The sequence below is a fragment of the Eutrema salsugineum genome, unplaced genomic scaffold (genome assembly GCF_000478725.1).
Source record: "Eutrema salsugineum unplaced genomic scaffold, Eutsalg1_0 scaffold_5, whole genome shotgun sequence".
Classification (NCBI taxonomy): Eukaryota; Viridiplantae; Streptophyta; class Magnoliopsida; order Brassicales; family Brassicaceae; genus Eutrema; species Eutrema salsugineum.
Window position 1 is genome coordinate 6,578,380 of NW_006256612.1, and position 9,953 is coordinate 6,588,332.

Below are 9,953 nucleotides of genomic sequence, written 5' to 3' on the forward strand. Positions count from 1 at the left end.
TGAATCAAACAAAACAAAATTATACGGAGACTAAACATTGCAGCAGGTGCCTTCTCGGATTTAGCAAACAGTGAGAGAGGCAATAGGACATTTTTGTTCGCAGAGGAAAAGCTAGAAGAAAACAAAATTTGCAAAGTGAATGAGAAAATTCAGATTTTCTGGAGCATTTACCTTCTAATAGAAGATATATAGGCCGAACAGTTTAAAATCACCTCGTAGACCCAACAGTTGGAAATCATCTCTGGACCCTAACGTGTATAACTTGTTGAGCCGAATGAGTCTCAAAACATGTAAAACCACAGAAAACACAAAAGAATTTTAATTTCAAATAAAAATAACGAAAACCATAAACGAATCTGTGTTAAATTTAGGGTTTGGTACATATTTATCATTGATCTTTAAGAAAACAATGTAAAATGATTGCTCTACAAACTAGCTGCCCCGAAAGTGCTGAGATAACTCCTCACGTCTCTTCGATTCTTACTACGCTCATTACTTAGTCTCATTGATCTTTGGCATGGGGCTCGAATTCATAAGGTTAAACTGACATTGCTCCATTTATAGTTATCGTACGTGGCAAAAAGAGTTCACAAAATCTATTATTAATTTTAAAAAATCCAAAATAGATCATCCATATGACTGGTATTAGAAAAACATTATATACTATGACTAAACATTTTTTTTTTAGTTGAAATGACGGCACTAATATAATAATTACCATTAATATAGATGATTTATTTGGTTGCCATTTTTGTTTTGAAGTGTTTTCTTTTTCTTTTTCATGGTTGGAGACTTGGAGGAAAAGAAATCAGACCTCAGAAAATAGTTGATAAACCAAAATCACAAAAGGACTTATCTAGTTATAATTTAAAATGGCAAGGCATTCAAATTCCACTACAGACAGGAAAAGAATGATTTAAGCTCAATTTCAGAAAACAAGAAAAAGTAAAAACAATGTAAAATAACATTTAAGCATAAATATTTAACCTTTAAGATGTTTTAACTAAGCAAATCAAGAGGATTATGCGATTATATTCTCTAATGTTTATTAATTATTACAATTGAAAGTTGCACGAAAAATAAATAAAAATCATTAAGGATGTTGTTCTGTAGATTAAAATAGAAATAAAAATTAGCCGTAAAATTTAGAACTTGGGAAATTGAACTCGAGAATCACATCGACCATGTGGCATAACAGGACAGTTGATGAAGTTGGAGGCCGAAGTGTCAACACAGAGATAAATCTGATAGAGTTGACTATTATGCGATGAATCTTTGTTACATTCTATCCCCGGAGCAAATCCAATTGCTTCTTTGATCGTTTTCTCAATATCATTTATTTCGTAAAATTTATCATCCGGTTTGATCCCTGCATCATAAACAATAAATAAAAAAGAAATGATTAGAAAAGACCGACCCAATCACACATAAGTAACAGTATGGGAGGGAAAATAACAACAATTGCGATAAATTTGAAGGGCAAAAGAAGTGAATATTGATTGTACCAGCATTGGTGAGGACATGAAGGAGATTAGCTTTCTGTTTGAGTTTGAGACCGGCTTCGAAGTAATCGTGTTGGTCGAGCTCAGACTCGGCGCACGTGCCGTGTTTCTCCCACTCGTGTGTCCAAAACTTCACACCATCATTGCTCGGGCACGATAATGTTGGCCATTCTTTTTGTAGATTGCTCATCAGGTCAGACACCTTCAAAAAAAAAAATATGAAGAAATTGTTTTCACACATTTATTAATCTATAATTTCCTTTTGCGAAATTATATAAACTTATAATGGTCCCAAAATATTATAGATTTCTAATTTACTGGACTACCGTGTATGAGTTAAATATATATATTTTTTAATAACATAGCATAATTAAAAGTTGAAAACAAACCCGTGATTCATCAAATTCGCTATCAGGATTACAGTTCTGTGGCCATCCACCAGTTTTGTAGTTAGGCCAAAGACCGTGAATTCCAAAATCCGCAGCTGGTTTTCCGGTTTTTGGATAGCAACAATGTTGTCTTGAATCACAATACGCTCCAGGCCACTGCATTGCAATACATACATATATATATTGATGATTTTTGCAGATACGCATTATTAGATTTAGATCAATTTTACCTGTAAAACAAAGTAGAAAAAATCGAAATCAAGGGCGACACTTTGCACATAAAGTTGTTGTAACACAAGAATACAAATGAAGAATTTCATTTTTTTTTCTCAAGAAATTGAATGTGGAGAAAGAATTAAATAGTTAATGGGAAACAAATTAGTCCCAAAAAAAAACAATGAAGGCTGGATGAGAGAAGAAAAGGTTAGGTTTGTTTAAATAAGAAAAGTAAATATGTTTTTATATAGTTAGAGAGACGTGACGTTTAATTGGTAAATGCTTAATTGTATTAGGTTAGTATTTCGTGCAAGCATTTTATTTCCAGCTCCAATGCTTGTGAAAGCAGTAACGTAAGACGAACCTTTTTTATCATGCTTCAACTATAAAGAGATAATTTGATGGAATACCTTTATTTTTGTTAGAAATTAGGATTTTTATTTTGGGTTGAAATGTGAAATTTATTAATCAAACAAAAGAAAACATATTTACAAAGAATTTGGAAAATCTAGAATCTTTAAAACAGAAGATGGCTTTAATTAAAAAAGAGCAGAAGACAGAGTTTCAAAATGGTACAAAATCTTAAAGAGTCAGAAGGCGGTTGTCTATGTATGTCAAAAGCTTCTTCACTCTTCAGCGGTTCAGCCTATCATCTGCTAATTCATAAAACATGGAGAAATAACTGAATCACCACCAAAAACTTACAAACTCACCTGTACACAAAATCTAAATAGTCAGCCACAGGAGACATCACTTGTACACATGACTCTGTAATGCTTAGCAAGAAACAAAGATTCCTCTACATCACTGTGTGGTTTATTCTTCCAGTAGAACAGAGTTTGTGACATGACCTCAAAGAAGTACCAAGTACCCTTTGCCACATACTCTGGAGGGGTTTTAATGTTTACTGATCTGAATGTAGCGAGAATTTATCCACGAAACAAGATCACAATCAAGAGCAGCTAAATTTCCCACTCGACAACGTCCAATGAAGGAATTTTCAACGCGAAGAATCTGTGTATTAACATTCCAAAAAAAAGTAAACCAGGAAATTGAGTATAAGCATAACAGTTGACAACTACCCAAACAGTAGCCAACTCAGACTCATCAATTTGAGCTAATCCAATATTTTCTATTATGTTTTGAATTCTTTTTACTGCTTTGTTCCAAGAACTCATGAATTCTCTCGTATTCACTCTCAAAATGTTCCTAACAGCTCAAGTAAGCACACAATCGGCTTAAATGAACTAATATTTTTGTTTGAGATTGATTTTTTTATTTCCTTATACAAGCACTCCCACACAACATTTAATTCTTTTACTCTGTAATCCTTGCATAATCTCTGCAAAGTTGAACTCACACAACTAGCGACTTGGCGAACCAAAGAGAAAACAGAGAACCAAAAAGAATCATGCTGCAGAGGCAAACTAGCGACTTGGCAGTCTCTTTGCAATATTTTTGTTAACAACTAAAACCTTTGACTTGTGAAATTTCAGCTCACACAATTACTAGATTTGCCATACGATTTTCATTATTCAGATTTCAGCCATCAATTAACAACTTGCAGAAAATGAAGAAAAGTGAATAAGAAAAAAATTATACTGGTAAAAACTCAAATATATAATTATATAACCCAATAATAACCACAACATAAACCTATATTAGTGAGCTATATATAGCCGAATAATTAATTAATTAAAACATTAAATGATAGCTTGATTAATCAAACATGTAAATTAGTAACGTTATAAAGACGTAACTGTTTCGTTAGACCTACATTCCATTTCAGTGGGGAATAGAAGCCGACATGAGGTTGAAATCCTAGGCATAGATTCTACCTCCTTTTGTCTCTCTTCAAGATTGGGGTCTTCCATTAAGGAGATCTCCACTGTCTTTAAACACTTTGAGTTCGTCAAAATGTATGTCAGCAGTTGTTTCTCATCTTCTCTTCCGTCATAGTATCTCCACCCAAAGATCTCTAAATGAGACGACAAGCATCCGGGAACTGAATTTGGTTGGTTCCAGGATGGTGGGAGAGGGAGAAAAGTACTTACCGTGTTGATCACAAGAGTTTTCAGATTAGGAGAATTTTGAAGTAAAAACATAAGTGGTTCTAACCAATCTACTGAAGTATCTGGCCAAAAGTAAAGCTCTATGAGCCGAGAGAACTTAATATCGTTACAGCATGCAACCTGTTGATATGAAGGAAAAAAAAAACACAACATTAGCTGACGAAGCAAAAAAAAAGTAACAAGGGAGAGGGCCAGCTGGCCAGGGATATGTAACAGCTACCATTGATTGGGTCAAATAAATGTAACAAGAAAGAGATCTCAGAAACTTATCATCGGGATTATGAACAGAGTGAATGGATGCATCATTAAGGCAAGCCATATTCTCTATCAAGCAGTCTTCCCAAACGTCCATTAAGTCCAACTTTGTTAATGCAGGGGAATCGATTACCAAAGACCCAATGAGATCATCATCATCCTCTTCCTGTTCTTGTTCCTCATCCTCATCCTCATCCTCATCCTCATCCGCCCAAGTATAATATAATGTTTTTAAGGAAGACACTTTGATGGTAAAGTTTGTCAAGTTGTCATCCTTGTGTCTTTCCACCGCCAGATTCTCGAGAGCAGGGGAACTTGATAAAAGTCTAACAAGAGAGTCTTCGTCTTTATACACCACGTAGAAGAGTCTCAGATAAAGGAGAGATGGTAGACGAACCGGGGAAGAAACATCCACTAGAATCTTGTTGGATAGAGTTAAAAAAACCAGCGTGTCGCATGTGTAAAGGCTCTTCGGAAATCTTGTGGGATCTGCGTTCCAGAGGAGCATGAAGTCTAATAATTCCACACCGCGATTAACTGCGTTCTCGATCAACTTCATGACATCTACATCAACATGAGAACGTGGACCGAGTTCTACAATCAACCTCAACAGTTTCGGTGCCTTATGGAGTTGCAATGACTTCTCAATGAAAGACCCAACGCTCTCGCTGCCTTCGTCTTTGAAGACGAGTTCATGCAACATCGTCCAGACATGACGCCATCGTTTAGACAAAACTGCCGTGGCGACTGCTTCTTTTGTCGTCGGGACAAAGAGCAAAATCCGCACGAGCAAATCGTCAGGCAAATCACAGATTCTGTTTTCCATTCTCTGACAAGCTTCAGTTTCTGGAAGAGTTAGATGCCTCATGCCTAATATTGGGTATAATATCCCATTATCTAAGCGCCAGTGGAACTACGTATAAGCAAACCCTAGACCCTCTTTACATCTTTCTCGTAGCTGGGAATCTGGGATGTGACACGTGCAAAACCCTAAATTATTTTTTACATTTCGACATGCTAATGCTAATTACCTAAAATGATTCGGTAATCCAAATCGGTTAGGGCAAAAGTAAGCCATTTAAGTCTCTCACCAAAATAATATTAACATTTTACTTAATTAAGTTTTTAATTATTTTTTTTTTAAAAAGAACTAAATCAATAATAATCAAACATATAGATAGAGAGTCTCTCAATTATTACTTCAAAGTCTTATTCTCTCTCTTCACCTTTTATTATTTATTATTTTTTAATGGTGAGGGACTCAGTGAAAGACTCCCACATATGCTCTGAGGCTGCTTAACTAATAAACTAAAATAATACACACGTATCTCTGGAAGTCTATATACTACTAGTTTGTTTATTAAGTATGAAACAACTATTTATTAGTTTCGACCAAAAAAGACTATTTCTTATTTTAGTGTATATAAAAGTAAAACTGCGATAAAACATGATACCAATCGATTCCTTTATATGCTTCTTAGAGTTTAAAACCGTTGCAATCTGAACTTTACGAAACTAATCGCTTACAGGTTAGGTGTGAATCAAGAACAAAATCAACACAAAACTCAGAACAATTTGGTCACCCTGAGTTCACCGGAATGACTACGTCTCAGGGGAGAGAACGGGATCCCTCAACTGCTTCCACTATCGAGTTTCTGATTACACGATCACACAAAGTCGTAAATCGAATGAATTACAAGATCAAGCACTAATGGATTCAACAACTAACTAGATCGTCAAATCGGAGAAGTCCGACAATCGCTTCAACCACCGTAAGCACCGATCTCTCTTTGTTCGTCGAATCGCTTTCTTGCTTTCTTTCTGTGTAACAACTCTTCACTCTGTCTCTCAGCTCATGAGGAAGACGATGGCTTTATACTTCACTCGTGGGCCTCAACAAACTTCATCCCAGCTGATATATGACTTGTGGGCTTGGCGCAAAGCCCAATAAGGTGTTTGACTGAACCCACTTTATAGCTTCCGGTTTTGTTATTATTCACTTTCAAAATTTTATCATCAAACCAAACAACTTTTCTTATCCCTAATATAATTTATATCTTTATAGAACGGATTATCTCCGTAATGACACGATTCACACAATTTCAGACGACCTCGTCACAATTCCGGAAGCTCAACGACCTTGTCATAAATTCTCATTACTTGCACGTCCAATTGGAACTCATGGAACAATCGATCGCGACAAGCTACAACACTGGAGATGTTTGCCAACAGTGTTCCTTTTATTGATAAGACAAACATTGAATGTTTTGAATTAAAATCTAAGAGAAGTCGACTCGGCGTTTTAAACGCTTGGTTACAGAAAGCTCAGTTTATAAACAGAAAGTTACAAGTAGAGAGAGAGTGTAAAATTCGAGATTCCTAATAAATGATATTCAAGGAATATTTTTAACAGAAGTGAACAAGTAGATCTCTGCGTATTCTAGGGAGACGTGGCAGATCTCCGTGTATTCTGGGGAGACGCGGCAAGTCTCCGCGTATTCTAGAGAAACGTGGCAGGTCGCCGCATCTTCTAGAGAGACGTGGCAGGTCGCTGCGTATTCTAGAAAGGTAGTCATAAGCTCGGCGCTGAGCTACTATGCATGTAAGATACTGTTGGCAAACTGGCTCTCCACGTGTCAACCTCTGTTCGGTTCAGATCAGCGCGCACATATGTCAGACTGGTGGGTTCTAGCTGACTGGGTATATTGACTTCTAGATTGATCTAGTCAAACAGGCTTTAGTATTAAGATTGACCTAACTAATTGAAAGTGTTTTAAGTTCATCTCCAACACTTACTTTTCCGTTCCTGTGTGAAAAAAAATGAGGTAAAATCGATTGAAAATATTTATTTTGGAATTTATAAACGACTAGGGCCCTTAAAGTTATCTGGGTTTATAAAGGATAGTTATGGATTCGTCAAAAAGCTATTTTTGTAGATTTTTTTTTAAAAAAATGTTTTTCGGTCTAGAGAGAGGAATCAAACCCAAGACCGATAATTTAATGGTTTATAAGCAAAATTATTTTATCTTATACTAATAAAAGTTGAAGCTATAGGCTTCTAAAAGTGTTCCCATAAGATTTAAAAGGACAATTTAATTGGTCCACATCAACATTCAAAATTAAGGAAAGTTTTCAACTTTTAATAATATTGTTGAATAAATAAATTAAGAGAGTTTACAAATTCTAATATTATTGCTGAATAAATAAATTATATAAAAAAAATTATTGGTCCATCTCAACATTAAAAACTAAAAAGTTTTCAAATTCTGTTATTGTTTAATTTTTTTATTAAAGATACAGAAACTATATATAAAATTTATATTAATAATAAAAAACTAAAATAAATAATATTAAAATATGAAAAATAATTTGAAGTAGATGTATACACACATATTTAGAGACTTTTATATTACCATCCAAATTTTTGTCACATATAATTTTAAAGTTTTTTTTGAACGTGCAATCATTTCAAATAAAAAAAAACCAAAAAATAAGTTAGGTTTCACTAAAAAAAGAATCATGACAATGTAAAAGAACCAAATTGACTAAACATATTTTTTAAAAAATATTAGTTAAATTATAAAAAATATAATGAAAGAAAATATAAACAAAGTCACTACAAACCGCTTTAATATTGAAAAAGAGACCATACAATTCTCAAAGCTTAGTTATCGAACTTGAGAAAATAATAAATTTGAAGCAATCCGAGAAACATGTCAGGTGATTGACACTCAACACTTTTAAAAAATAAAGACTGAAAATAGATATAAAGGTTCCGTCATTAAGACGAATGAGACTGAGGTATCTGATGAATTGGAAATAATATGGCATTCATCATATGATTTAAAAGTTCAGTTTTATTGGTCCACATCAATATTGAAAATTAAGAAAATTTTAAAATTATATTGTCAACCAAAAATAAATTTATAGTAAAATAAAAGTTAAAAAGTCAATTTTATTATTCCACATCAATAAATAAAATTATAAAAGTTTCTAAAATATAAAATTACATTTTTAATACAAAAAACTATGGGAAAAATTGTTAATTAAAATTATTTTATTATTAGTAACAGTTAAAACTAATTATTTTCAAGGCATCCACATCAGTATTTCAAATTTATTTTTATATATCAAAATTGTAAATTAAAAAATTTCCTAATTCTAATTATATGGTTAAGAAAATAAATTTTAAAAATGAAATCTCTATTAAAAAAATAACATTATATATATGAAAATCTCCATTATCAGTTAAAAATTTAATTTATTATCTATAAAAAATATATGCTACTTATAAAAGTGTAAATTATTTGATTTTAAAGCTTTTCACGTAAATTTTTAAATAAGTAATAATTATGAATATATTCATCTAATTTTTTTTTGTATATGCAGAACATATTTTCACATAATTTCATGTAATATATAATGCTAAAATAATCAAAAAATTATATTTTTTATATTAAACTTGGAATTGCAATAAATTAATTTAAAAGTTGTTAGTTTTGAGTTGTTCAATTTGTTATATATATATTTTTTTTAACGTCTATTTATTATTATCTTGAGCAAATGAAATCGAAATGTAATACATTTGTTATACAGACAGGAACTAAAGAGTAGTAATTAAATATGCCATTTCCTGGTATAGAGCTCTTAGAGAGGATGTCGGCTGGTTTATTTCCTTCTCTTTTTGTCCAAACAAACTTGATGTCTTCAAATCTCCTACTCCATTGTCGAATTTCTTGTATCCAATTAAAGACACCAAAGTTAAGTGTTTCTCCATTGAGGATATTTACTAAGGATTTTGAATCCCCTTCAAAGATTACTCTCTTATATCCCCTTGCCCAACTTGATTGCATTGTCATCAGTAAAGCTTGAAGTTCGCTTTCCAAAGCATTATTTGCTGCTGTATGTTGTGCTTGAGCTGCACCAAGAAAAGTACCCTTCTCATCACGATGCAACCACCCTGCTGATGACTTTCGTTGATTTGTAATGAATGATCCATCATAGTTGCATTTTATCCAGCCTGTGAGTGGTCTTCTCCATAATGTAATTGGACATGTTCTTTGTATGTTTGTTCTTTGCTGGGTTCCACCTTGTTGTCTGCTTATGTAATCTTGTGTATCTTGCCATTCACGTGCATCATCTTGAGCTCTCTTTAAAGTTAGTCGCCATGAGATAGATTTTCTTTGATGAATAAGAATATTTCGGCTTTTCCAAATGCGCCACAATACCCATAAAGCCATTTGATGAACACGAACAGGTAACTGAGAGGGTTGTGTGATGAGCATATCTAATTTAGCCTCCAAAGACTGAGCTGAAGATAAGATAAGCGGATCGAAGCTCTCCATATCATTTGAGCATAGTGGCATTCAAAAAATGTATGAGTGATCGTCTCGTCTGCAGTTTGACACCTGGGGCAAGTAGAGCTTCCTATTATATGTCTTCTTCGTAGACAATCTCCAATTGGTAAAGCTTGAGAGGTCAACTTCCATAAGAAATGTTTCAATTTTGGTGCTGTTTTC

General features: G+C 33.4%; 2 protein-coding genes across 2 annotated transcripts; both read right to left on the bottom strand.

Annotated features, from left to right (window-relative positions):
* Positions 1-996: 996 nt before the first annotated feature.
* LOC18992500 (ribonuclease 3) lies at positions 997-2,327 on the bottom strand. Its single transcript, XM_006415904.2, has 4 exons — positions 2,122-2,327; positions 1,892-2,047; positions 1,506-1,704; positions 997-1,369 (listed from the first exon to the last, which is right to left on the bottom strand). Exons 1-4 carry the CDS (start codon positions 2,209-2,211, stop codon positions 1,146-1,148), a joined length of 669 nt encoding a protein of 222 aa, XP_006415967.1. The 5' UTR covers positions 2,212-2,327; the 3' UTR covers positions 997-1,145.
* A 1,525-nt stretch (positions 2,328-3,852) lies between these two features.
* Positions 3,853-5,314, bottom strand: LOC18992501 (putative F-box/FBD/LRR-repeat protein At1g22000). Its single transcript, XM_024152249.1, has 2 exons — positions 4,400-5,314; positions 3,853-4,299 (listed from the first exon to the last, which is right to left on the bottom strand). The coding sequence occupies exons 1-2, from the start codon at positions 5,300-5,302 to the stop codon at positions 3,853-3,855; spliced, it is 1,350 nt and encodes a 449-aa protein (XP_024008017.1). The 5' UTR covers positions 5,303-5,314.
* Between the last annotated feature and the right edge of the window lie 4,639 nt (positions 5,315-9,953).

What these genes read in the sequence shown, in the direction of transcription:
- LOC18992501 (XM_024152249.1), bottom strand. Translation starts at nt 5,302, where the DNA reads ATGAGGCATCTAACTCTTCCAGAAACTGAAGCTTGTCAGAGAATGGAA. An exon ending in TTTATTTGACCCAATCAATG is followed by an intron (nt 4,300 to 4,399) that starts GTAGCTGTTACA and finishes TCATATCAACAG; the next exon opens with GTTGCATGCTGTAACGATAT.
- LOC18992500 (XM_006415904.2), bottom strand. Translation starts at nt 2,211, where the DNA reads ATGAAATTCTTCATTTGTATTCTTGTGTTACAACAACTTTATGTGCAA. An exon ending in TTTTCTACTTTGTTTTACAG is followed by an intron (nt 2,048 to 2,121) that starts GTAAAATTGATC and finishes ATTGCAATGCAG; the next exon opens with TGGCCTGGAGCGTATTGTGA. An exon ending in GCGAATTTGATGAATCACGG is followed by an intron (nt 1,705 to 1,891) that starts GTTTGTTTTCAA and finishes TTTTTTTTGAAG; the next exon opens with GTGTCTGACCTGATGAGCAA.